The sequence below is a fragment of the Ostrea edulis genome, chromosome 1, assembly GCF_947568905.1.
Source record: "Ostrea edulis chromosome 1, xbOstEdul1.1, whole genome shotgun sequence".
Taxonomy (NCBI): Eukaryota; Metazoa; Mollusca; class Bivalvia; order Ostreida; family Ostreidae; genus Ostrea; species Ostrea edulis.
This window is the reverse complement of record NC_079164.1, coordinates 20,609,430-20,637,427: the sequence shown is the minus strand read 5'-3', so window position 1 is coordinate 20,637,427 and position 27,998 is coordinate 20,609,430. Positions and strand designations below refer to the sequence as shown.

The following is a 27,998-nucleotide window of genomic DNA, read 5'->3' as shown; positions in this document are numbered from 1 at the left end:
GTACGGTGCGACACTGATTCACCGTCAATGCACAGGGGCAGTGACAACTCGGAAATGTTGCTTGGGTCAACAAAAGTGAGTTTGTTGTTTTTCTTTCATTTAATCATTGAATTTCAGGTGTATATATATATATACATACATATATATATATATCTTAACAGGGATTTGGGAATATGACGAACGTGAAAATGTGTACGTTCTAACGTGATACATATCATATGTACACAGGAAGGAAAACGGGAACAATATATTCATCTGTTAAACTGTTTAAAAGTGTTTTCGAAGTTTGTTTTTCCATGTTCTGATTAAAAATAGTGATTATTTGAGTCAATGATCATGTGACTTGTAGAAAGAAAATTACATATATGTAACCAAAATCTCGCTACACTCGGTTGATGCTGATTGTCATGACCGTAACGACCCACTCTCTTTAGAGGGAACAATCGTACTAGTACATGCGTGGTTATTTATAAAGTCATATATTTGATTAAAGACTCTAGAATAATTATGCGATGTACAGCATTACTCTCACAGTGAAATTTCACTCATGTACTTGTACAAGGTCTCTATTCAGCCATCACCGTTTCATCATTTCATAGAATCTACACAATGTGATACATCGGTTTGATGTCTTGTTTGTATTTACTAAATCGCATTATTTTTAAAGATATCAACCGGCAGATTTTGATGTAAAAAGAAAATGTAAAAATATATCTGCAATGTTGCAGGACATAAAGAAAAAAACCCCAAAACCATGAACATTAGATTACGCAAGTTTTATGTAGCTGCCTTCTCCCCAACGTACAAAAATTGGACGACTTGAGAAATGCATCTAATCAAAACAATTCAGGAAAAATAGTCTAGAATAGAATGTTTAGTTTACTTACAAAACAAAGGCAGATCACTCATATCATAAAAAGTAAATGAATTCACGTTCCCCTATATTATTTAGTAAAGTACAGGTATTTTTGAATAGCTTTGATACAATATTGAAACTTTTTATTTAAAAAAAAAAAAGCTATTACCGTGCAAACGAAAGATGGTACTTTAGGATATAAATACTATATTCTTCCCCGAATATAGAACTTTAAAAGATTATACTGTACATAGTAGTACCGTCCAATAGTTAGAGGTGCATTTAGTCTACAACTCCACTCCTTAATATCTCTTATATACACCCCCACCCCCGCCCACCCCGAGTTACAGCTCTGTAGCTAAGGTACATCGAGCAATAGCAAATTACAGAGATAATGACATATCTTTTATGATGTAAGTTCTTTATATGTTATATAAGTTCTTAATATGGTATATGTATTACGTTCTTAATATGTAATATGTAATAAGTTCTCACTCAATTTGATTGGAACAACTGATCAACAGTGTTGACGGCTTATTAATGATCTACAGGATTGTGACGTAAGCACAAGGTGTTCTGGTACGGTGTCGGTGTGGATTACATAAAAGTTAATAAGTACTAATGCTTTTTCAATGTATCATTATGATAATCTGATTATCCACCACAGTTAGTACAATGTAAATGTACAAATAAAGAACCCCAAGTCACCCATCCTGGAAATTACACACCTTTAATGCAATTTAAAAAAAGAAAAACAACAAAAGATCTGAACGTGTATGACGGTGTATTTCATATCACGTGAAAAAGAAATAGGTTTTTAGCACACCTGAACTTAACCAAGGCTCAAGTGCAATTTTCTGACCATCTTTCGTCCGGAATATGTCTGACTTGTTTCATGCAAATCTTAAGGCCGTTCTTTACATACTTATTTTGACTGCAGATTACTACGTTTACCTGATCGAATTGGCGGGTGTAACCGGTCAACAGGGGGTTGCTTACTCCTTCTAGGCATCTGATCCCGCCAATGGTATGTCCAGGGTCCGTGTTTGCCCTACTCTTAATTTTGAATAATTTTGAATTCTTTATAGAAATTTTGAGATATCTTCATGTAATTTTCGATTGATAGATATCTACCCACCCACCCCCTTCCCTCCCTCCCCACCCATCCACCCACCCACCTACCTAGATATATGTGTGTGCGTGCGTGTGTGTTATATGTGTGTGTGTTAGTTAGAAATTTTCCTACGAAATCTTTGCCATTTTTTAAAAATTGATTAAAGATATTCAAATTAATACATGCAAACATCCTCGTGTAATGCAAAGTTCTACGGAAGCAAGATCTCAAAGCTAGGATGAGACCAACAAGATGTATCTTCTGCTCAAGAACCACAAAGTTTCATTTTGTTGACTTAGCCCCCCCCCCCCCCCCCTTCCCCGGATCAGCATAGATACATGCATGTAAGGGTTTAAAGTTTTACACAGGCTGATGTAGGGCATATTTGCTAGTTGTCAAATCGATTTCTATAGATCGTCATGTAATACAGATCAGGGGCGGATCCAGGAATTGCGGTTACGTGGGGGGGGGGCGCCACTTGATGAGGCAGGGGGTCAGGGGGCCACCTTGAGGCCCCCAGTGGGTCGCGGGCGAAGCCCTGGTGGGGGCCCATGGGGCAAAGCCCCTGAAAGCTCCTGCATTTTACAGATTTTATAGAGCTTGAAATATGTCTCCTATTTAGTCATTTGTACTATTTTCTCCATTTCTAATATGGTGAAATTAATAAAATGACACAAATTTTAAGGGTGTTTGGAAAAAATTAAGTTCTCCTAGTGAAGTAATTCAAGAAACCATTGCTTCTTTTATCGTTTAGTACATTTTTCTATACAAGATACCACGATTTACCTTAAATTTGAAAATTTTAGGGGGCGCGCGCGCCGGCTGCGCCCCCCTTAAATCCGTCACTGCAGATGACCTTAAAAATATCCAATAATGCCATTGTATGTGTCTCATCTCTGTATAAGCATGGTGAGCGTTGTGGCCCATGGGGTCCCTTGTATCTGTTGATGGACGGTAGGTGAGACAGATGTTTGATCATATCTTAAAATTGTAAAAACACTATTATTTTTATTTGCTGAAATACCCCGGTAAACCCGAATAAACAAACTTCAATGAATCATTAATGTTTTAATCTGGGGGGTGTCTGATACACAAGAGTAGTGCTAAGAAAAGACAAAAACACCGAATTGAGCAACTAGATTTGTGTCAAATCCTTGTTGTCAACAAAGATGATACACATAATATAAGAACTTAAATCGATAGATTTTTACGATAATCTTTTCGGATTTAGAGTCATGTCAACAATATGTGATCGGGCGGATATAATGGGATTTTAAAATTTCAATTGGTACCTAGGATTTAATCATTATGAACCTAATCTTTACTTTCAGAACAGGCCAAGTAAAATTAACACTTTTGAAATAACGAATGTCCCTGCTATATATGTATATACACATGAAACGTTTTTAAAACGCAGAACTACTTCTCTTTTCCTGATTACAGTTTGTTTCCAATCCTTTCAGATTTGTTTTTTGAGTCCATTAATTTCTACACCTTGCAGTTTAATCAGTTTGGTACTTGCATTGTTCTATTCTTACAGTTCACAAACATGGACCGATATAAATAGTTGGAACATTGACTGTACAGGAAAAAAAAGATCTAATTTATAAACTTTACAAACTTCGCGTGTGTATGTGCTTCTTGTGATATTGACTTGTAATATTGTGATATTGACTTGTGATATTAACTTGTGATATATGTCGGCTACAGAAATGAATATGAAGAGTGTGGTGAATTCTCTCTATCAGTTTGATGAAACTATGAACAAGCGAAAGACTATTGAGATAAAGCGAGTTATGAGGGGTGCTCTCAGCACGTCACGTAGCACGACAGGGGACAACACGTTCCATATCAACAAATTCGCTAATAAAGGGTTAGAACAACAGATCAGGGTCTTGGATAAAGCAAAAATTCAATGTCGGAACGGAATAAATTCGAAAAAGCGAACAGCACTGAGAAAATGGTGTCTTGTTTTTGGTAAACAAAAATCTATGAATGACTCCATTAAAGAACTAAATGAGGTGATAACGAAAGCGATAGAGGAAGATGGATTCCTCGAATCGAGAATGAATCCAGAAGATGAAGAAAAGGTAGAAGAGGAGCAAATAGAAGAACTGGAAAATAACACAGAACCAGAACCGGTCGATAAAAGATCCGGAATGGACCCTAGTCAAATTCGTGCTCTGATGATAAAACAACAAAGAGGAGGAATTGAGATAAAAACAAACGAACAAGGAATTACTTCTATGCTCTTACCAAAAATTGATTTTGGAAACACAAATATGAAACTCGAAAACGTGGAGTTAGACCCAGAAACGCCACAGGCCCAGGAGGACATATGGCCTCTTAAAGACACCACCTGGGTCAGTTCTTATATAAAAGACCAGCGAGAGAAACATGACCAGCTCTTTACTAAAAATATTTTGAAAAGCATACAAATTGGAATGACAAAAACAAATCCTTTACACAGCTTCCGGTTGAGAGCAAAAATTTCGGATGATCCAATGGATTTGTTAAGACAGTTAACATCAGCAAAGACAGCCCGCCCGTCGACAAGAGATCCTTTGAGGCGTAGCGCTCAAACCGCCGGTGCTTTACAAAGTCACAGGGAGGTGCTCACGGCCCGATCTCAGATCTCAAGAGGCACGGAGACACAAATAAAACTTCCACCGCTCATCCGCTCAAAAACAATGTTCCCCTAGAAATCCTCCGAACTTATTCTATGTAAAATCAGTCCCCTAAGTTCTCCGAACTTATTTATGTAAAAGCAGTACATTGTACATCAGTTCATTGGACATTGCACTAACATACCAAATGACGCTGTTCCAGTTTCATCAAATGTTGGGAATTTCGTGGTGATTTTCTTTGATTATAAATGTAACCATGACGCCCTCTGTACGGCGGATTTGTCTACTGTTTATTTCGAAATCGTAGACAAGTCGGTCCCACAGCATGCTTACAATAAAGATGTCCTAGTTCATCGGGGACCATTTTCACAATTTGCAACAATTTTAGGGAACTTGTTCCGATTAGCAATTACCACAAGAAATCGCTAATTCTGTATACAACTTTAATTTGCTGCATTTTAATTTTCGCTATTTTTATATAACTTTTATATAGAAATAGACACCGTGAATTCACAACTGCATGACAATTTAAACGGAATTAAACAACAAACCGTGAAAAAAAGCCAGAATCGAATATAAAGCTTTACACAGCAGTGCAGAAGGCTAACAAACCGGGAAAAGAAATGGGTGTTAGTAGAAATATGGTTTCTTTATATATTTTCCTCATAATTGTTATTTACACTTGTGTTAAACTACAAGTGCATACTTAGTATTGTGTTAAATTACAAGTACATACTTAGTAATACACATTGCACAGTACGCCCACAGTTTACATACAGTAAAGAGACCATTGTGGCCGAGTTCATTTGTAGAGGAATTTTCAGCAATTTTGTTTCTAACTTTTCAAAATATCTTTCGTTTCTTTTTTCATTAAGTGTGGATTTCCACCCGAAATTTTTTACATCAGGGGTATAGCTCGTGTTCGACAACAGTGATTAAATTTTAGGAGAGATCGGTCGTGGAAACAGGATTTTTGAGAGTGGGGTAGATTGATCAACTTATAAAGAGTGCGTTTAATTTAACCTTGTAATTTTTTAAATACAGTCATCAAATATTGCTACTATTTTTCTCTGCATCAAAATAGTTCAATATATATGCCTGGTCTTTTTTAAAACTACACTTGAACCGGCCATACCAATATAGAAAAGTACTAAATCTGGGCAATCTAATTCTAAATCTACTCAAACCCCGCTTTCTTTAACTGAATGGGTGATCCGTAACTAAACTCGTGTCAATTTAATACATAATTTAGCTTTTGAATCACATCACGTACTTAGTTTGAAGTGATTTAAGGTACACGAAAGTGGCTAGTGCATGTCAATCCGAATATTATACAATGCGGATTGATCCTATTACCCTCACTGTGGTATGAATTCTTCACACCAAAATTTCAATAATGTAAGTACAATGGCGTTTGCTATCTAGCGCTAAACAATTAACTTTACTTTAACACTGAATGCGCATGCCACATCAATAATACAAACTTAGGAGTAGCGCTTAATGTTAAGACACCCCCTCCTGATAATTGTATACGACAAGATCTTAGACAAAAGATGTACCTACTATAGCTTATGTAAGTAACACAAAATTCTTTCATTATCTCCAATAAAAGTTGATTAGGAAATAACGAGCAATGCGTATTATTTTTGAAAATATACGGGAGTATGAATTGCGACGCATCACACCGGCATGCCTCGTGAAAAGTAGGCCGACGTGAAGCGTTGCTGTTCGTATCCTTATGTATGTTCAAAAGTGAAAATTATTTCTTATATTTAAACATTCTACTTTCATTCTGTCGGAATTCCCAGCCGTTAAAATAGACGTACTATATGTATCAAGTAGTTCTGTATTCATACGCGCATTCTTTACAACCGAAGAGCGTGCATGAAGAAAAATGCCTATCAAAAAAATTTGTAAAGAAATCAAAGGCAAAAATATTGGAAATGTAAAAATTGTAATGGTTGACTAGCTGCTCCTAGTTACCGTTTGTGTATGAATTGGTGAAATGTTAATTACCACATGATGATTGCTAAATGATATTTGCTCATTGTCAACTAATAAATTGCTGATTATATATTGTTGACTGCTTGTTGTTGAAATAAATCTCCATAGTTGATAATAAGCATACACTTTACTACTATTATTACGATTCTTGCCGTCATTGGTTCTTTACAATAATTCGCCTCAGTGACAAATCGGTCTAGATATAAGCTAGTGAAAATGCAGTCCAGACAATCTGCTCACAAAATTGTACAATATATACCAACCAGAATTGGCTTTTAGGAGTTAAAAATCAGCAATCAACATTTAGCAAATGGGCATTTGGGGAACAAGTTTTAGCACTCTGCATTTAGCAATGAATAGGTCAGTTCAAGGCTTCTATAATTTTTACCATAATCTTTCGTCATAAAGCTTGCTGTCCATAAATTAAGTGCATATAACTTCATACACAATATGTATTTACATACAGTTCTTATTTTGTACCAAGACACCCAGAACAACACAGTATCACCGTCTGATGTGTTGACACGCGCTGAACCCACGGAGAGATACCAATGTTTCCGTGTACGTGTACATAGTGCACAGTGGAACCTAACGACCGGGAGATATTACGAGGACGTGTTCTTTATCGCAGGTTAGCGTGACGTATCCCCAAACACCCACAGTTTACGTACAGTGCATGCAGTAATCAGTCTTCAAACCGACGCTCGATTTTCCACAGGAAGAAGACAACACCTTTTATCTCCTTTCTTCGTTTTCTGGGTCTTTCTTCCACGTCGAGTTTCACAAAACCAGTTTTTGGTGGAGAATATGAAGCAGGCTTGTCCCTTTATGTTTTGACATCTCTCTGGCTTTTCTTGTTGTTATTATTGATAATTATAAAATTACTGTTATCTTATTTATTTATTTGGGGAAAAAAAATGAAATAAAATGGAAAATGACTCATTTTGTTATATTTTATTATGCTCCCTGAAAATTTTTGTCGCTGTTGTGTCTGTCCGTCCGTCCGGCTGTCCGTCCGAGCTCATCTCTTCTAAAACTTTCATCAGAAATTGATCACAAATATTCCTTGGGACAGTGACTTTTGGACCACGGTCATTTTGGAAACGTCATGGTCACTCTGAGGAATCACCTTATATAAAGAAATGATTCCTTATTTTAACAGTTTTTGAACAGGTATTGATCATATATCACACAAATAAGTAACACGCAAATGACTTTCGGACAAAAGTCACTAAAGGTCAAGGTCACTCAGGATATACCTTAAATATGAAAAAGCCTTCATTTCAACAATCTTTCAACAGTTTTCCTTGTGAGTCATTCATCATATGAAGTAGTTCATTGGTTAGACGTAGTTCGGGGAACATCCATCAGTTTTACTGAAACTTTTGTTCACAATGACTTTTAAACAACATCTTCGTTGGTCTATTCTACATAAGTTTACATTGGTAGTTCCACCATATTCGTCCAATATTGTTTTAGTGATAAATTTCAGTTTTCAATCGCAGTAAGTCATCAAATGACAGCAAAAACAAGCTTCGGTTAACATAGAGTTAGAAGTTTGTAAACATATATCGTGTTTTTAAAGAATTAGACAATAAATTTCATCTATCCTTGGTAGGCATTACTGGCCATCAAAAGTTTGCCATTATATCACTAAGAATGAAATTTCTAGATATCAACATTGATATGCTGGGATCGAGAAAAAGTCAACAACAAAAAATACATTAGTAATTATTTGAAGTTCTGTGACAAACAGTTTTTATTCTTTAGTATATAACCACCACAATCTCGGTCCAAGAAACTGGTAGATTATTCTATGTGCATTATTCATACCAGGTTTCATTTAAAGTATTCAATGTATTACAAAAGGAGATTATCTGATTGTATATGTAGAGTACTCTAAAGATTTTATAGTACATGTAGAGTACTCTGCTGGCTTTATAGTACATGTAGGGTACTCTAATGATTTTATAGTATATGTAGAGTATTCTAATGATTTTATAGTGCATGTAGATTACTCTAATGATTTTATAGTGCATGTAGAGTACTCTGCTGATTTTATAGTACATGTAGAGTACTCTAATGATTTTATAGTACATGTAGAGTACTCTAATGATTTTATAGTACATGTAGAGTACTCTAATGATTTTATAGTACATGTAGATTACTCTAATGATTTTATAGTGCATGTAGAGTACTCTGCTGATTTTATAGTGCATGTAGAGTACTCTGCTGATTTTATAGTACATGTAGAGTACTCTAATGATTTTATAGTACATGTAGAGTACTCTAATGATTTTATAGTACATGTAGAGTACTCTAATGATTTTATAGTACATGTAGATTACTCTAATGATTTTATAGTGCATGTAGAGTACTCTGCTGATTTTATAGTGCATGTAGAGTACTCTGCTGATTTTATAGTACATGTAGAGTACTCTAATGATTTTATAGTACATGTAGAGTACTCTAATGATTTTATAGTACATGTAGAGTACTCTAATGATTTTATAGTACATGTAGATTACTCTAATGATTTTATAGTGCATGTAGAGTACTCTGCTGATTTTATAGTACATGTAGAGTACTCTAATGATTTTATAGTACATGTAGAGTACTCTAATGATTTTATAGTACATGTAGAGTACTCTAATGATTTTATAGTGCATGTAGAGTACTCTGCTGACTTTATAGTATATGTAGAGTACTCTAATGATTTTATAGTACATGTAGAGTACTCTAATGATTTTATAGTACATGTAGAGTACTCTAATGATTTTATAGTGCATGTAGAGTACTCTGCTGACTTTATAGTATATGTAGAGTACTCTAATGATTTTATAGTACATGTAGAGTACTCTAATGATTTTATAGTACATGTAGAGTACTCTAATGATTTTATAGTGCATGTAGAGTACTCTGCTGGCTTTATAGTACATGTAGGGTACTCTAATGATTTTATAGTACATGTAGAGTACTCTAATGATTTTATAGTATATGTAGAGTACTCTAATGATTTTATAGTACATGTAGAGTACTCTAATGATTTTATAGTACATGTAGAGTACTGTTATGATTTTATAGTACATGTAGAGTACTCTAATGATTTTATAGTACATGTAGAGTACTCCGTTGATTTTTATAGTACATGCAGAGTACTCTGCTGACTTTATAGTACATGTAGAGTACTGTTATGATTTTATAGTACATGTAGAGTACTCTAATGATTTTATAGTACATGTAGAGTACTCTAATGATTTTATAGTGCATGTAGAGTACTCTGCTGATTTTATAGTACATGTAGAGTACTCTAATGATTTTATAGTACATGTAGAGTACTCTAATGATTTTATAGTACATGTAGAGTACTCTAATGATTTTATAGTACATGTAGATTACTCTAATGATTTTATAGTGCATGTAGAGTACTCTGCTGATTTTATAGTACATGTAGAGTACTCTAATGATTTTATAGTACATGTAGAGTACTCTAATGATTTTATAGTACATGTAGAGTACTCTAATGATTTTATAGTGCATGTAGAGTACTCTGCTGACTTTATAGTATATGTAGAGTACTCTAATGATTTTATAGTACATGTAGAGTACTCTAATGATTTTATAGTACATGTAGAGTACTCTAATGATTTTATAGTGCATGTAGAGTACTCTGCTGACTTTATAGTATATGTAGAGTACTCTAATGATTTTATAGTACATGTAGAGTACTCTAATGATTTTATAGTACATGTAGAGTACTCTAATGATTTTATAGTGCATGTAGAGTACTCTGCTGACTTTATAGTATATGTAGAGTACTCTAATGATTTTATAGTGCATGTAGAGTACTCTGCTGACTTTATAGTATATGTAGAGTACTCTAATGATTTTATAGTACATGTAGAGTACTCTAATGATTTTATAGTACATGTAGAGTACTCTAATGATTTTATAGTACATGTAGAGTACTCTAATGATTTTATAGTACATGTAGAGTACTCTAATGATTTTATAGTGCATGTAGAGTACTCTGCTGACTTTATAGTATATGTAGAGTACTCTAATGATTTTATAGTACATGTAGAGTACTCTAATGATTTTATAGTACATGTAGAGTACTCTAATGATTTTATAGTGCATGTAGAGTACTCTGCTGACTTTATAGTATATGTAGAGTACTCTAATGATTTTATAGTACATGTAGAGTACTCTAATGATTTTATAGTACATGTAGAGTACTCTAATGATTTTATAGTGCATGTAGAGTACTCTGCTGACTTTATAGTATATGTAGAGTACTCTAATGATTTTATAGTACATGTAGGGTACTCTAATGATTTTATAGTACATGTAGAGTACTCTAATGATTTTATAGTACATGTAGAGTACTCTAATGATTTTATAGTACATGTAGAGTACTGTTATGATTTTATAGTACATGTAGAGTACTCTAATGATTTTATAGTATATGTAGAGTACTCTAATGATTTTATAGTACATGTAGAGTACTGTTATGATTTTATAGTACATGTAGAGTACTCTAATGATTTTATAGTACATGTAGAGTACTCTAATGATTTTATAGTACATGTAGAGTACTCTAATGATTTTATAGTACATGTAGAGTACTCTGCTGGCTTTATAGTACATGTAGGGTACTCTAATGATTTTATAGTATATGTAGAGTACTCTGTTGATTTTATAGTACATGTAGAGTACTCTAAAGAGTTTATAGTACATGTAGAGTACTCTTATGATTTTATAGTACATGTAGAGTACTCTGCTGACTTTATAGTACATGTAGAGTACTCTTATGACTTTATAGTACATGTAGAGTGCTCTGCTGATTTTATAGTACATGTAGAATATTTGTGGATTATCGTTATCTTGAAAGAATAAGATAAGGTAATGCAAAGGAGCTAGTCTAAACCTGGACATTTTGGGTAGTCTGCATCCCTAAACATATCACCCATAAAAGTCCCGTCTAGGCAGGGCATGCAAACTGTAGTGAATATCAACTGGTTCTAAAGACTTCAGTCTGGACAATCATATGAAAAATATAGTTCACATTCAGCATTCGAAGCAAGTAAGGCAGATTACTTCCCTGTCAGTATATAGGTCATATCGTTAGATATCACATTCCTGTCGGTATAACCGAAGTCGTTAAAACAGGTAGTAACCATTCCATCGCCAAACGCTCATTATCAGGTGTGAATGTCACGGGTCCTCGGAGATGACCTTAAAAAACGGATGTCCCGTGTCACAGTAGGTGTGGCACGCTAAAGAACGCTCACTGCTCAATGGCCGTAAGCGTTCAGCATAAGGCCTAAATTTGAAGCCCTTCACCAGTTTTGGTGATGTATCCATATGAGTGAAAAATTCTCGACAGGGACGTAAAACAAGATATAATCAATCAATCAACTGGTCAGTATATAGGTCATATGGTTAATATCACTTCCCTGTCAGTATATAGGTCATATCATTAGGCATTACTTCCCTGTCAGTGTATAGTTCATATCGTTAGATATTACTTCCCTGTTTGTATATAGGTCATATCGTTAGACATTACTTCCCGGTCAGTATATAGTTCATATCGTTAGATATTACTTCCCTGTTTGTATATAGGTCATATCGTTAGACATTACTTCCCGGTCAGTATATAGTTCATATCGTTAGATATTACTTCCCTGTTTGTATATAGGTCATATCGTTAGACATTACTTCCCGGTCAGTGCATAGTTCATATCGTTAGATATTACTTCCCTGTTTGTATATAGGTCATATCGTTAGACATTACTTCCCTGTCAGTGTATAGTTCATATCGTTAGATATTACTTCCCTGTTTGTATATAGGTCATATCATTAGACATTACTTCCCGGTCAGTATATAGTTCATATCGTTAGATATTACTTCCCTGTTTGTATATAGGTCATATCGTTAGACATTACTTCCCGGTCAGTATATAGTTCATATCGTTAGATATTACTTCCCTGTTTGTATATAGGTGATATCGTTAGACATTACTTCCCGGTCAGTATATAGTTCATATCGTTAGATATTACTTCCCTGTTTGTATATAGGTCATATCGTTAGACATTACTTCCCGGTCAGTATATAGTTCATATCGTTAGATATTACTTCCCTGTTTGTATATAGGTGATATCGTTAGACATTACTTCCCGGTCAGTATATAGTTCATATCGTTTGATATGTTACTTCCCTTCAAATTTGGTAGGTAAAGTTGTTTGCCAATGCGACCGAAATTCGTTTGCTGGTCAGAATTTGAATCTGGGGGTTTAGATTTAGCATCTGAAGCTAGACTAATTGTAAGAGAACATCCCTAGATGTAACATTAATGCAGATCTGGTCCAGGTGGGACCTATATCTGGTCAAGGTAGGGCCTATATCTGGTCCAGGTGGGACCTATATCTGGTCAAGGAGGGATCTATATCTGGTCCAGGTAGGGCCTATATCTAGTCAAGGTAGGACCTATATCTGGTCCAGGTGGGACCTATATCTAGTCCAGGTAGGGCCTATATCTGGTCCAGGTGGAACCTATATTTAGTCCAGGTGGGCCCTATATCTGATCCAGGTGGGACCTATATCTGGTCCAGGTAGCGACTATATGTAGTCCAGATAGGGCCTATATCTGGTCCAGGTAGGACCTATATCTAGTCATGGTAGGGCCTATATCTGGTCCAGGTAGGACCTATATCTAGTCATGGTAGGGCCTATATCTGGTCCAGGTAGGGCCTATATCTGGTTCTGGTAGGGCCTTTATCTGGTCCAGGTGGGGCTTATACCTGGTCCAGGTGGGACATATATCTGGTCCAGGTAGGACCTTTATCTGGTTCAGGTATGACCTATATCTAGTCCAGGTAAGGCCTATATCTGGTCCAAGTGGGACCTATATCTGGTCCAGGTGGGACCTATATCTAGTCAACGTAGGGCCTACATCTGGTCCAGGTAGGACCTATAATTATCTGGTTTATGTAGGACCTATATCTAGTCAAGGTAGGGCCTATATCTGGTCTAGGTAGGGCCTATATCTAGTTCAGGTAGAGTCTGTATCTAGTCCAGGTAGGGCCTATATCTGGTTCTGGTAGGGTCTATATCTGGTCCAGGTGGGGCTTATACCTGGTCCAGGTGGGACCTATATCTGGTTCAGGTAGGGCCTATATCTGGTCTAGGTAGGGCCTATATCTAGTCCAGGTAGAGTCTGTATCTAGTTCAGGTAGGGCCTATATCTGGTCAAGGTAGGGCCTATATCTGGACCTAGTCTAAAGACTTGTGTCGAAATGGTGACGCAGGAGTATTGGAGCAAGTGATAAATCTTGCATACTTTGTTAGGTCATTCAAAAACCGAAAGAAAATTCCAGAGATAAATCAGCTTACGACTATCTTTGTTCGACAAAAGCGAGAATTTTTATACACTACAATCTTTTTTATATACATGTAGCCTATGTACGTTGTAACCACGCCATCCGCAGTAAATGAATACAATTTCCCGTTCTCTCTTGGTAAGCAGTCCAAACTGGATTTCCATTACAGTAGTTAACGCAGGAGCATTTACAATTATTGGTTCTGTGAAAATCACATAGTGAGTAAAACAGGAGCAGGTAATCCATTCCACCGAATGGGCATTTATTGAAAGTACAAAAGGAATTATCTCCCGTTACACATTTGCTAGAGAATTTTGATACAAAACATCAAATCGATCGATAAAATTTTAAGCATTCTAACCTATTTCCAAGGAAACACACAGGGTAATATGACATCATTTATTTAAAATTGGGAACAGAAGAAAGAAATGTAAACACTCACGTTATAAAAAAACCCATCATTGAAATATCATTGAGACACAAATACACAAATGCAATATAAAAGTGTTAAATGTATTATGATATTGTGGCCTTGCCCAGGACCAAAACACAGGACCTGAAGAAACTTGAATCTACACTGCATGGAGGTGCTTGAACATTAAATTGATAAATTGTACCTTGTTCTTGAGGTATTTTAATTCAAATACCCCTATGTAAAACATTGGTGTTTGCACATATATTTGATAAACTGTATCCTACCTTCTGTTGAAAATATTATCTTTATAAAAATTTCTTCAATATATTTCACCGTAAAAACTTTTTAAGTCCTCTGATACCCCACCTTGGCCTCGAGGTTATGAGGCGAACTAACATGAACCCCTTCTGTTTATAATTTGTAAATATAATTTGTTTTAGTATAAATAGACTGTGAATTTTGTGATAAGAAGCACTCTGCAGAATTATATTGGATATTAAAAATGTACAGTACTGGGGACTGGATTTAATTAACGGCCCATATCTACAGCGCTGTAAACAGACGTTTTCTCTTGAGTGAATTCGGCTTAGGGTAAGTAATCAACGGACACTGCTATATGAAATTTGATTGCTGTAAGTTAGATTTTTTCCATTGACATTTATTTTACTGTAAATAATTGTAAATACAGTGTAAATTGTGAAAAAAAAAGGTGAAGATAACGTTTGAAATCTGTGAATTGTGTTATTGATTTTTAGTAGCATTTCTGGGTATTCTAACTCAACACCCCTTGAAAATGAACATGAACCTCCATCTCAACAACCTAAAATTTCAACAACCTAAAATCTCAACAACCTAAAATCTAAACAACCTAAAATCTCAACAACCAAAAATCCCTTTGTGTAGGAATGATATTCATGAAGTTTGATTAGTTTCTTGATAATAGGTCGAAATTGTGTAAAGTTTATGATAACAATAACAACGGCAGTCAAACCTTGATCAAAAACTCGTACTTAGCCTATGGTTCACGCGAGGTAATAACTTTTGGGACAGGCTGCCAGTAGTGTTTGTCAAATCCACTGGCGTTTTCTTTTCTGTTTGTGATCGTAGTGACTATATGGTTATTTGATCTTTTTATTCTGCTTGTTTTTAAATTCACATTCTGCCGCCTTCTTCTCTCTCCACTCACAAACAGATTGAAAGTTACATTTCTGACATTTCCACGCTTCCTCTATCTCTACACCCACGGACGAACGATTTCCTCTCCAGAACTGAACGCATTGCTTATACAATCCCGAAATCTCGCTGACGTCATATTCTATTTCCACGTGACCTATGGTCTGCTTGGATTCCTGATGCACGTATTCGATGAAAATTCGATTGATACAAGTGAGAGTCTGAATTTTATGAAATATTGTATCCATTAAATCATTGAGATTCTTAATGACTACGAACTGCTTCTCAGCGTGCTCTTTGATGGCCTGTCCTAATTCCTTTCGAAGATCTATTTGTAACGAAGACGCCATGAACTCTTTCGAAACTTTTCCCTTTACGAGATCATCAAACAGCGTTTTGTAGAGCATGACTTGAAAATTGTGCTGTTTCTTCTGGGCCTTAGAAGGGAAGCTAGAAGACTGGCGTGTTTTTAGTTCATTCAACTCAATAGTGTAAAGTGAAGGGTCGAACTGTAGCTCGTCGATGATTCCAACCACTAACAAATTCTCTTTGAAAGGATTCCCAAATACCGGGACCTCTCTTGCAATTTTACCTCCAGTTAGAAAGGTAATCAAGGCCGAGTGCAGATTTAACATTTTGATGGCCCATATATCTTCACTAGATTGCACCTCAACCTTCACTATATCGTGTGCCGCTAATTCTGAAAATAGAAAAGCACGCGAAATGTTAAAAAATATTAAGAATTTTAAAAAGACTACCTAGCTCGACTGGCGTCGATAAAGAAGAGAAGCACCATGTGGCAGATTATTCTACCACGGTTATTGCAAAGATCAAAGGAATACCGCGGTCATTATTCTGCGATATACTTTCACACGTAATAAACGATGATGAGAAAATTGATAAACATCTCGTTTGCACTTCGTGTTTTACTAATACAAGTCGATAACTGATAATTCAACTTTACAATCATACTAATTAATTTATATATGTTGCAAAACACCTTTATAAATGGCTGAAGAACATTTGTCATTTGCAATCAATAGTCTGCATTCTGAGATCGATACACATGTAAACAAACATGTCGATCCACTTAGTTTTCTTCGACTGTGTTTTCAAAGCAGTTTATATAATCAGTCAACATCAAACTATATACTTATATTTTTTTCAAAAGAGATATAGTATACCCTACGAACTCATCCGTTTCGTAAAATGCCATGACGTCACAGTGACCTAATTCGTAGCTGTATAGGCAAACGATCGGCTGTACATTTCTGGGCCGTAGTAGAATAGAAATAAAGTTCTTGTTTTCTTGTGATGTTGCAGGATAACCTCATCTGTCTCGAAATGTTGTTTGAAATATCGGCTTATATATTTCAAAACATTTCTCGACCTTGGAGGTTATTCTGCAATAAGCTGCAGAACTGTAGCTCTCTGAGAAAATATTGGGACAGATCAGAGAGCTACAGATCCACCCCTTATAAAAATCCTCGATTTACGGCGCACAAAAAGCTGCGCACGGTTGAGGCCTGATATCATTGTATTCTTGTGTTGCTGTCACATAAATTTCCTAACATATTTTCCTACTATACTTGCGCCCAAACATACCTTCAAATATTCATTAAAGCCCCATACGACCCCAAAACTCACAACTTCAAATGATTTCGTTTCTTGACGTAGCCATGATGATATCAATTCCGTTAGAACATGCATCTTTAATTTGAAATTAACCGTTAAATCGGGTAAATCACTATACGGTGCAGTACGGTCTATTTCGTTAAGGAGATTTATGCATCTTTGATGCTCCCTCGATTTCTCAAGCTTTGGGTGATTACAAAGAACAGTATTGTCTTACAGACAAGTCTTCATACCGTCTTTACAAAATGCTCGTGATATCTGATGTTTAATGAAAATAATCCTCATAGATTCACACAAGACAAGTCATTTCCTCGTATGCATGCGAATATAAACAAGAATGTGCGGGTATACGCAATATTGAATTTTCTCATGTTTAATTTATAGTGGTTATATACATTGTATAACGATCAAGATTACCAAATGTTGTCTGACGTGTATCATACCAATTGTTAGGCCGTTCATTTTGACTACGCATTACTCCGTTTATAGGGCTCACGGCGGATGTGACCGGTCGACAAGAGATGCTTACTCCTCCTAGTCATCCGATCCCACCTTTGGCATTTCCAGTTATGTATTCCTTATAGGAGTTATGAGATTGGTCACAGTACATTATCGTCCCCTCTTTATCATAGAGTTAGACCGGTAGTCTAAAGATTAGAGCGTTCGCTCCGCATGCGGAGGGCGGGGGTTCGAATCCCGGCCACGACAGACCTAAGTCGTTAAAACAGGTAGTGATAGTTCCATCGCTAAACGCTCGGCATCAGGTGTGAATGCAGGCCCGTAGGCAGGATTTTTCAAGGGGGGGGGGGGTTACATAGACTCGCACCGCGAGGTGCCACTACGGCAGGGGGTCTGGGGTATTTGGTGCAAAATCCTGCAATCTAGCAATTTCCTGGCACTTAATTTGAATTTTGGAATCATGCCTTTTTTACTATGAATTTTCATGATTTTCATAAAAAATCCCGACTTTAATAGTCACAATTCAAACAAAATGCCGACTTTAATAGTGCTTAGTAGTTTTCAAGGGGGGGGGGGGGTGTCGTACGAACCCCCCCCCCCCCTGGCTACGGGTGTGGAATGTCACAGGTCTTCGGAGATGACCTTAAAAACGGATGTCCCGTGTCACAGTAGGTGTGGCACGCTAAAGAACCCTCACTACTCAACGGCCGTAAGCACCGAGCAAAAGCCTGAATTTGAAGCCCTTCACCGATCTTGATGACGTCTCCATAATGGCATACGAGTGAAAAATTCTCTCTCTCTCTCTCTCTCTCTCTCTCTCTCTCGAGAGAGAGAGAGAGAGAGAGAGAGAGAGAGAGACGTTAAACGTTAGACGTCAATCAACCATTATAGAGCAAGTCTTTAGAATACTTTGTCTTGGTTTGATGGCAGTCAAATATGGATTAAGAAAACAAGATTTCTTGTCAGGAGTACTTTATCGCTGTGTTTCAATCAGACTAAAATATACCTCTAGCCAAATGAAGATCTGTCCCAGCAGTCATTACAGGGTTCTCCCCTGCTATAGAAGGCACAGTAAAGGTGTAATACAACTGCTGTTCACACCAGATTTGTCTGGTCAAATCGGTCACCCACAAATATCCAGGGCGAAATTTTTCCAGGGGCGAGAAACATATGTCACTACAAGATTCTGCTTTGTTAACTGTATATTCAAAACTGGTCGAAGCTGAAGAGGATGCATCTTTTTCTTTTTGTTTGGCGTCTGAAGGTGCAGGACTTGATTTTGTCTCCTCTGAAATTCCAGAATGTTCGATGTCATCAGGATTGTCTGTATAAAGAATAGTAGTAGTTGATGTGTATAGTAGTTTGTTAGCAGTATTAACAGTAGTACATGTATTAGTAGTAGTAGTTGATGTGTATACATGTAGTAGTTTGTTAGCAGTATTAATAGTAGTACATGTATTATTATTAGTAGTAGTTGATGTGTAGAGTAGTTTGTTAACAGTATTAGTAGTAGCGGTAGTAATATTAGTAGTGCTAGCTAGTACCAGTTGCTGTTGTTATTTCATATAAAGAGGGGCATATAATAACATAAATGCATGGTCCAAGAAATCTCCACATGCTCCCAAGGAAAGAGGTGAAGGAAAATGGAGGGGACGGACAAGGCCCTTTTGAGACCTGAACTTACTATTGATGACTTTGTTGGTTGCAGAATCTTCCCACTCAGAGAAAATTTCATCTAGGACATCTCCTTCAAGGCCAAACGCCTCCTCCGATGGAGAGCTCATCTCCTTAATCTATGAAATCATGAAAAAACACATTGTTGCATTATGGGTCTATTGGTATACAATTACATTTTACAGTGTCTTTGTCCTTGATAACACTATGAAATAGCTATTGCGACTATTTCTCTCATGATAACACACCCTCCTTAACTCGCGGGAAAATGGCCCATGGGCGTGATAAAAGCACAAAAGAGGCCAACAAGCCTTATCGGTCACCTCATCATTAGTTAGGGTATCATTAGTCCAAAGGCAACAAAATACTTTCCTGTTATGTATATATAAGCTAAATTCTAACAATCAGCAGTAGTGAAAACAAGATGTAACTAGATGCTGTCATAAGACAGTAATACCCGCACACAAGTGTTTGCCTTTAAATATACTCTTCGTCATATTGGTGTTACTGACAAAGAAGCCACAATCGTTATTTTATAACTAATTAATGCATAAATTGTAAGAGGAGTTCTGGGAACCAAGGTTTTTTGTACAAAAAACATCATTTTCGACTCCCATTTGGCCCCCAGGGCAAAAATAAAAATTCCAAAACCTTATTGCGCATCTACAGGACACCAGCAACCAATTTCCTAAAGATTATTAGGATACTGCTTAAAACGTAAAAAGAGTTCTGGGGACCTGAGTGTTCTTTTGTGCAAAAATGTCATTTTTCAACCCTCATTTGACCCCAGGGGTGAAAAAAAAAATTCCAAAACCTTATTGCACATCTACAGGACACTAGCAATCATCATCCAAAAGATTATTAGGCTACTGCTTAAAATGTAAGAGGAGTTCTGGGAACAAGGTTTTTTTGTTGTTGTTTTTTTTATTTTACAAAATCGTCATTTTTCGACCCCCACTTGCCCCCCCCCCCCTCCCCCCCCCAGGGCAAAAATAAAAATTCCGAAACCCTATTGTGCATCTACAGGACACCAGCAACCATCTCCCTAAAGATTATTAGGATACTGCTTAAAATGTAAGAGGAGTTCTGGGAACCAGGGTTTCTTTGTACAAAATCGTCATTTTTCGACCCCTATTTGATCCCTAGGGTGAAAATGAAAATTCCAAAACCTTATTGCACATCTACAGGACACCAGCAATCATTTTCCAAAAGATTATTAGGCTACTGTGTAAATTGTAAGAGGAGTTCTGGGAACCAGGGTTGTGTTAAAAAGCATCATTTTCGACCCCCATTTGGCCCCCAGGGTGAAAATGAAAATTCCGAAACCTTATTGCACATTTACAGGACCCAACCAATCATCTTCCAAAAGATGATTGGGCTACTGCATGAAATGTAGGAGGAGTTCTGGGAACCAGGTTTTTGTTGGAAAAACGTCATTTTTTTTTTACCCCCGTTTTGCCCTTAGGGTAAACTTGAATATTCTAAAACCTTATCATATATCTACAGTACACCACCTATCATATTCCAAAAGATCAATTGGTTACCACTTGAAATAAAAGAGCAGTTTGAGGAAGAAGAAAGTGTGACAGACGGACGGACGGACCAGGATAACAATATACCCGAACTTTCTTTTAAAAGTGCAGGTATAATAATAAACACAAATGCCCTAAAAAGTGTCCATGCAGACGAAATATTTTATATACTCCTGTAATATAATACATTGTACATGTTATAATAGCACTATATGACAATTTTGGGCTCTCCTAGAGTTAGAACCCTTACCCGAGAGATCCTCAGATTTACAGTTTTGGTAAAGGCCTTTTACTTTTATATAGCCTTAGTAAAATTATGGAAGACGTTTATCAAATGTAATGAACATTTAACAGTATATGACCATATTGACCCCAACCATGACTTGTAATTTCTTCATCTGAGGTTGTGAGACCCCGCCCATGATTTGTAACCTCTTCTCCTGAGGTTGCGAGACTCCGCCCATGACTTGTAACACCTTCCCCTGAGGTTGTGAGACCCCGCCCATGACTTGTAACCTCTTCCCCTGAGGTTGTGAGAACCCGCCCATGACTTATAACCTCTTCCCCTGAGGTTGTGAGAACCCGCCCATGATCGACTTGTAACCTCTTCCCCTAAGGTTGTGAGACCCTGCCCATGACTTGTAACCTCTTCCCCTGAGGTTACGAGACCCGCCCTGACTTAGAACCTCTACCCCTGCTTATTAACAATGTTGTGCCAAAAACACCGAGCGAAGAACTATATTGGCCATGTTAGTGTTGAGAAGAAGAAAAGTGTATGAAAATTTGATTTTTTTTATCTGTACAGATTTGTTTCTTTGTAGCAACTGTATGTGTTTGTTTATCCTGAATTTGTTATTTTGCTATATTGTTAAATTTCTGGAAATTGTAAACCTTGATTTCTCTCCACATTTTGTTGTTTTGTTTTTGTTTGTTTTTTTGTTATCGGTGCAGTCCGATAATGTATTATTGGACTAGTAGCGTGGATTCTGTGGTCAAGCAGAAAATAAACCGGATGGTATGGGAGAAAGTCAGTTTGCGCACGCACAAGTGTTCGTTTTCATCGGAGACAATCGGAACATTACTCTCTACCCAGAGTTGTCATTCATTGCTCTCACATACACCTCTGTCAACGTCTCAAGGGTTTTTCAAGATTCTTGTAAAATGCATGGCACGTATGCTCAAATAAAGTATGGTTTCGACTTCAGTTACAAAAATATACGTAAATAAATACTGAGCAAATGTCAAGTCTTTTTGTGACACAAGAAGCATTGGTTTGGGTTGAAACGCGGATATTGGCTTGTTCTATTGCACCAGGCTTATACACAGGTACATGAAGAATGCATAGTAATGGGGGGTGGGGGGGACTACAAATAGTTGCTTGTCCAACATTTTCCCGATATTTCATAAAGTAGTTCTTAGTTTTATTAGTCGTAAAAAAGTGGATTTACATGTGGAAAAGCATTGCTTATTTTGAGAAGTTGACAGAGGTGTGTGTGAGAACAAGGAACGACAACTCTGGGTAGATATTGCATTGCTCGGTCTTTTACATTTCTTCTCGACTCGACGGAAAAGGCCGATCGATATTTCTTGCAACTTTTATGTGACCGTACAAATGTAACGGGGGTGGGGGTGTCAGCTTGAGCATACACAATGCTTCTCATAATGAGCAATTTTTCATAAACAATTGACAAGAGTTTTTTTTATAAAATGTTCTGTACGGTTTGTGAAAAAACTCAACAGATTTCAGTATTCTTAATAATAACGATTAATATCATGGAGTCCAATTTATTCATTTATATATCCACTCAACAAAGAAAGTAATATACATGTATTGGTGTTTAAAATATCTTAAATACGGACATCATTTGTGGAATTTTACTGAGCTTTTGAAATAAAAAACGACATTCAAGCGTGTAAGCATCAGTATTTTGTTGGCTGATATTTATGTCAATGGATTAAGGTATTTTGTTGCCAAATTTATATAATATATAGCATTAAAACTCAAACGAACCTGATCCCACTTCTGGTATATCCAGGGGTCCGTGTTCGCCCAACTCTCTGTTTTGTATTGCTTATACTAGAGTTAAGAGATTGGTCACAGTTCGTTATTTTCACCTTTCACGTTACTATTTAGACCAGATTGTGTCCCCTCTTGAATTCAATGATCTTTGAGGTCCAGAGGTCAAAGCTGTAAATCCATTAGGCCTATATATGATTACAATTTACACCTCTAGCAATAAGACTTATAACGAAATATCTGTATGTTTCAAGATTTAAAGAAAATCTGTTTTAAAACACATTTTTATTTCAACCTACAATTAGAATATTAACGGTTTTTGTTAGAAAGTCCACGTATTACTGTCCCCTATAAAGGAGAGAAACTTGTCATTATCGACCTACTACAGCAGGTAAACATTCAGACTGCAAGAATAAAGGTTTGACGTCACAGCAATGTTTTCAGGATGCATAGTGTCATACCCCCCCCCCCCCCCCTCCCCTAAAAATAGCACTTCATAACATAAATAAATAGACGGGACAACTTTCATACTAACATTCATACCAGCTGGGAAAATTTAGAATAGCAGCTGAGAACATTTAGAGTATAAGTAATACATTCAACTGCGACAGCAATTTGCAAAATAAAGTCATTCAAAGACATTTCCATTATGACCACTTTTTCATAATGACATTAGTATCAATAAAGATTTTTTTTTTTTAATAAAATGCATAATATGACTGTAAAATGTATATCACTAAAAGTAAAAGGTAATTAAGCATTATATATGTTTTGACTAATTTAATGATAAGATTAATAATTTTGTCATCTACGGTCAGTATGTCAAAATTACTGTGCATCGAATCGCAATCTTCGGCCCATCTTCTGTAATATCCAGAAAGACATTCTTGCAACAAATGTACAAAAAAAAAATAAATGCATGTGCATACTGGTTTATGGTTCTTGTGAACAAACCGAACAAGCTTTGTTATCTAAAATGTTAGCTTATATTTAAATACACATTTGTACCAATAATTCAGTATATAATTCTGTATATTAAATAAACCATTTTGGTCAACTGTCTTGAGTGGTACAGTTTTATGCCAATTAAATGCAGGCAGTAGATCTGGGTCAATTTTCCCCATTTTGATTCACATATTGACCTAAATACTGCTGAATTATTGAAATAATGGAATATACCTCTATATCCTTTTTAGTCTGAACTAATACTCTAATGACTATGGACTAACTTGGTGGTAAAGTTTGATTTATAGCCAAGTGTGTAACATTACAAAGGTCTCAATATTATTTTCTTAAGCCTTACTTATAATGTAAAGGGTATCGTAATTAGATATTCATTGTAAATACCTCAAACATAATAAAATTAACATCTTAATAAATTCAAAAATTAAGTAAAAGCCTTTGTCATGCAATTTCTTACAAAAAGTTGCATTATTTTGTATCTTGATATAGTCATTGTACCACAAGAGTTCGAAAAGAATTTATGTGTGGTTTTAGGTTGAGTAATATTTTGCACAATAAAGTAAGGTTTCTTTCTAATATTTCTTAATAGAAAAAGCTTTTTGCCTAGATGTGAACATTCATCATTTTATAGGTAACACTTTGAGATGTAAATACTTATATGTGTTAGTTTTATTTACCACAGATTAAAGTATTTTTCCAAGAACGTATAAAATTTACATGTCATTATGGGCGCTGGGCGGGGCTTGCATACGCATAATTGTTATGTTTGCCCCCCCCCCCCCCCTTTTGGTGTAAGGTAGAAATAAGTCGATCTAAACACGTGATAATTTTATAGAAATTACCATGCTATCAAACCCACTTATTTTCATCTTAAACCAAAAACCACTAGACAGCTACATGTAGCTACTGCTTATTCTTATATTTGACGTCATGTACATTGGCTGTAGTCTTACTGAAGAAAACCCGTAAGTTACTCATGTTGCAAACATCACTCTCCTGGAATAAAAAGACTGTTCAAGACTTTTTTCTGAGATAACCCTCCAACACATTCAACCTTCGCACTGGTGGTCAGGGGTAATAATCATCATCGGAATTAAAAGAGAACTTGTATTTAAAAATGATTTTAATAATAAAATTCATATAGCGCCTTATCAATTAGCAAATTACTCTAAGGCGCTTCACAAGAGTAAAAAAAGGAATACAACGATAAAATACAATTAAATGAAATCAAATGACAGTATGACATAAGATCTTAAATATCTATAGATTTATCAAAATAAAACACTCTAATTAAGATCGATAGCTAAAAGGTGAGTGGATGGGTGGGGGTGGGGGGGGGGGGGTGAGATCTTTGATAGTTAAAAACAGTCACGGTTTATACATGTTAGAATCTAAAAAGCTAATCACATAATCCATTATGTTCTCAATCTATATATGAATATCTAATGTTAGATATCAATATATAGATTGAGAAGTGGAACATAATGGATAAGAAGCCCCTGTGAGCATGGGGGCTAAGCCCGTTTTGGGCCCGAACTCTGCGATACCATAGATATATACATGTATTTAAATAAAAATAAATATATATTTATGGGATCACAGAGTTTGGGTCCAAAACGGGCTTAGCCCCTGTGCCTGTGACCTACATGTAATTGAGAAGTTTCATAGATGTGCTGCTGCCCAGCCGAGTTGACATTGTTCGTACTTTTTTGTTTTGATCTTTGACACCACAAGTCGCGACTTCGATTCTGACCGTAATGGTTGACTTGGTATGTATTTAAAGACTTGCGATATATGACGGCGCAGATCAGTGGAAGGAATAGTATATAAAGGTCAAAATATCGAATTGGGGTCGGTAATGGATGGGAAGCTAATGGAGTACTATATACACGAAGGGAATGTGACTATTTTCTTGAAATCGCTCTTCTTAGTTCCTTTCACAATTGAGGCAAAAATATAATACTTATAGTGTCTGATTTGGGTCAGTAAATTTTTCTTTGGACAAGTAAACAGTACAGCTTAACGGGTCTTTTTTTTTTTTTTTTTTTTTTTTTTTTATCCCGGGCTGTGTTGTGTAGAGTAGCTAGCCCTTCCCCCTTGCCATTTCTTTCCTCAGAAAACCTGGCTTTATAGCCACCCCCCCCCCTCCCCCACCGTCGACACCTGGCTATACAGCAGGATCACCCTCACGAAAAGATGGTTATGCAGTGAGATATACATACTATAATACATATATTAGGAATACTAGGTATTGTCTACATCGTATCAAATTCCATTGCCAAAAACCCAAAGAGAACCAAAATCTATAATACATTTTCCCCTTGGTCTTTAACCTATTTAAATATGAGTCATAGTCAAACTGAAAAGTGCTATTTAAGTGAAGGTTTGATTTTAAATACACACAGACAGCGAGACAGACGGAGAACCCAAATATATATCCTTTGCTTTTCGTTGAAAGTGAACGACAAAAATAAAACATTGTTAAATAATTAAGAATTTTCTTAATCGGAAATCCACAACCTTCATAAGTGACGTTATTTATCTGCTTATCCATCTTCCGATGGTATTTGTTTGATTGCATGTTAAAAATAATAAATAAATAAATAAATAGAATAAACCAAAATTGGGAGGAGGAAACCCTACTTCGGTAGGTTTTTCACTCGGGCGTTGATCTATTATATGCCTATAGCCAATTTACCGGGGATATACATGTACGCTTATATACACATGTACTATGTATATATGTACATGTACACAGGCATGAATGTCGGTCAATCCGGCCCAAAGTTCAACCCGGCCTCAGTCGATCTGGCCCCCAAGTATTCAGTCCGTCTCCATATACTTTTTTATATATACATGTATTAAATATTTTCTGTTTACAATTTATGTCATGGGGTGGGATATTTAAATACATTTAGGCTATGTTTTATAAATACAGAAATATAGTTTGAAGAAATAAAAAAATGTAATTAATGATTCGTCAAATTAGGCTGTAACTGACGGTAAATGAATTGAAAATAAAAGATTAAATAAAATAACACAACAATTTTGTACACAAATAATTCATTTTCAAAAATTCATTTGATTTTTTTAATCAGATCTTGGGGATTGTATTAGTTATACCGATAGGTGTTAGTATTAATAGGTGCATTCTTGGATAGATGAAAGTACCGTCAGTTTATTACAGCCTGTATTCCTTTAACAAATAACAATTATCACTCAGAAACTGGGGGGGAAACTATGTTGCTTGTAGACTAAAACCAATTAAGCTAATATTAATTTGGAATATTTTATATATTATTAGATTTTTTTTTTATATCATTAATGATTGTTTTAAACCTCAAACCCCGATTCTGCCTCAAGTGTGTAAACCGTGTGCAAGTCAAAGATAGATATCCACAGGAAAGAAAATTCGGCATGGAATTTATATCATTAACTAATAAGAAGAAGACAGTAATAGTTTAAAAATCAAGGGGCCAGATCGACTTGGGACGGAAGGACTTGGGGATGGACCGACTAGGGGACGGATTGGTTTTGGGGCCGGAACGACATACTCACCAGAGATTGTATAGACATATAGTAATATACATTAGAATATAGTTATATATATTAGATATGTCTATATGGTATTATTCAACAAATTCATCTGGGGTCGTATTCATTATTTCTCAACACCTGCGCAACGTAATAGAATAACATCTAAACCTTAACGTCTCCAAGAGTGAATACGATTTTTTTTAAAATATTTGATTAAATACTGTACATTCATTATGTTGTCAACATGTTTTTATAAGAAAATAAGACAATTTGCATTTACGGGTTCCCATATTCCGTCAAGCACCCATTTGCAATGTCAATAATGACCGCTCACTGTTGGTAATACTTTCTGTTTGATGCATACATTGTCATTTGCATTATATGAGTCAACTACGTTTTTGTATACTTACAGTATCACAGGATCCGCATAAAATCAGTTCATTTTATGTGAATCATAAAAAGATATGTTAACATTACTATGGATCATTCAGACTCATTCAATTATTAAATTATAAAGAAAGCATTGCGTATACATGCAAGTAAAAAGCACTGTTCCTTTGAATAACTCAACGTAACTGTACTGAACTGTAGTAATCCAATTTACTTTAA

General features: G+C 36.0%; 2 protein-coding genes across 5 annotated transcripts; one reads left to right on the top strand and one right to left on the bottom strand.

Moving 5' to 3' along the window:
* The first annotated feature begins 15 nt into the window (after positions 1–15).
* LOC125663627 (uncharacterized) lies at positions 16–6,678 on the top strand. Its single transcript, XM_048895922.2, has 2 exons — positions 16–75; positions 3,511–6,678. The coding sequence occupies exon 2, from the start codon at positions 3,668–3,670 to the stop codon at positions 4,670–4,672; it is 1,005 nt and encodes a 334-aa protein (XP_048751879.2). The 5' UTR covers positions 16–75; positions 3,511–3,667; the 3' UTR covers positions 4,673–6,678.
* A 7,539-nt stretch (positions 6,679–14,217) lies between these two features.
* On the bottom strand, positions 14,218–27,995 carry LOC125663626 (exonuclease V-like). 4 transcript variants are annotated; one of them, XR_008799710.1, is made up of 5 exons: positions 27,800–27,995; positions 19,351–19,459; positions 18,673–18,990; positions 15,284–16,272; positions 14,218–15,251 (listed from the first exon to the last, which is right to left on the bottom strand). XR_008799710.1 is itself a non-coding variant. In XM_048895920.2 (4 exons), the coding sequence occupies exons 2-4, from the start codon at positions 19,448–19,450 to the stop codon at positions 15,518–15,520; spliced, it is 1,173 nt and encodes a 390-aa protein (XP_048751877.2). In that variant the 5' UTR covers positions 19,451–19,459; positions 27,800–27,995; the 3' UTR covers positions 14,218–15,517. The 4 variants fall into 4 exon arrangements, 3 of the variants coding, with proteins under 3 accessions (XP_048751877.2, XP_056008988.1, XP_056008987.1); XM_048895920.2 differs by having other exon boundaries at positions 14,218–16,272; XM_056153013.1 differs by having other exon boundaries at positions 14,218–16,272; positions 18,673–18,954; positions 27,800–27,965.
* Between the last annotated feature and the right edge of the window lie 3 nt (positions 27,996–27,998).

Bases quoted from the DNA above. Each gene is read 5' to 3' on its own strand.
- LOC125663627 (XM_048895922.2), top strand. From the start codon at position 3,668: ATGTCGGCTACAGAAATGAATATGAAGAGTGTGGTGAATTCTCTCTAT.
- LOC125663626 (XM_048895920.2), bottom strand. From the start codon at position 19,450: ATGAGCTCTCCATCGGAGGAGGCGTTTGGCCTTGAAGGAGATGTCCTA. The intron at 18,991-19,350 runs GTAAGTTCAGGT...TTCTTTATACAG, and splicing joins AACCAACAAAGTCATCAATA to ACAATCCTGATGACATCGAA. The intron at 16,273-18,672 runs GTATATTTTAGT...TTCTATTTTCAG, and splicing joins AGATCTTCATTTGGCTAGAG to AATTAGCGGCACACGATATA.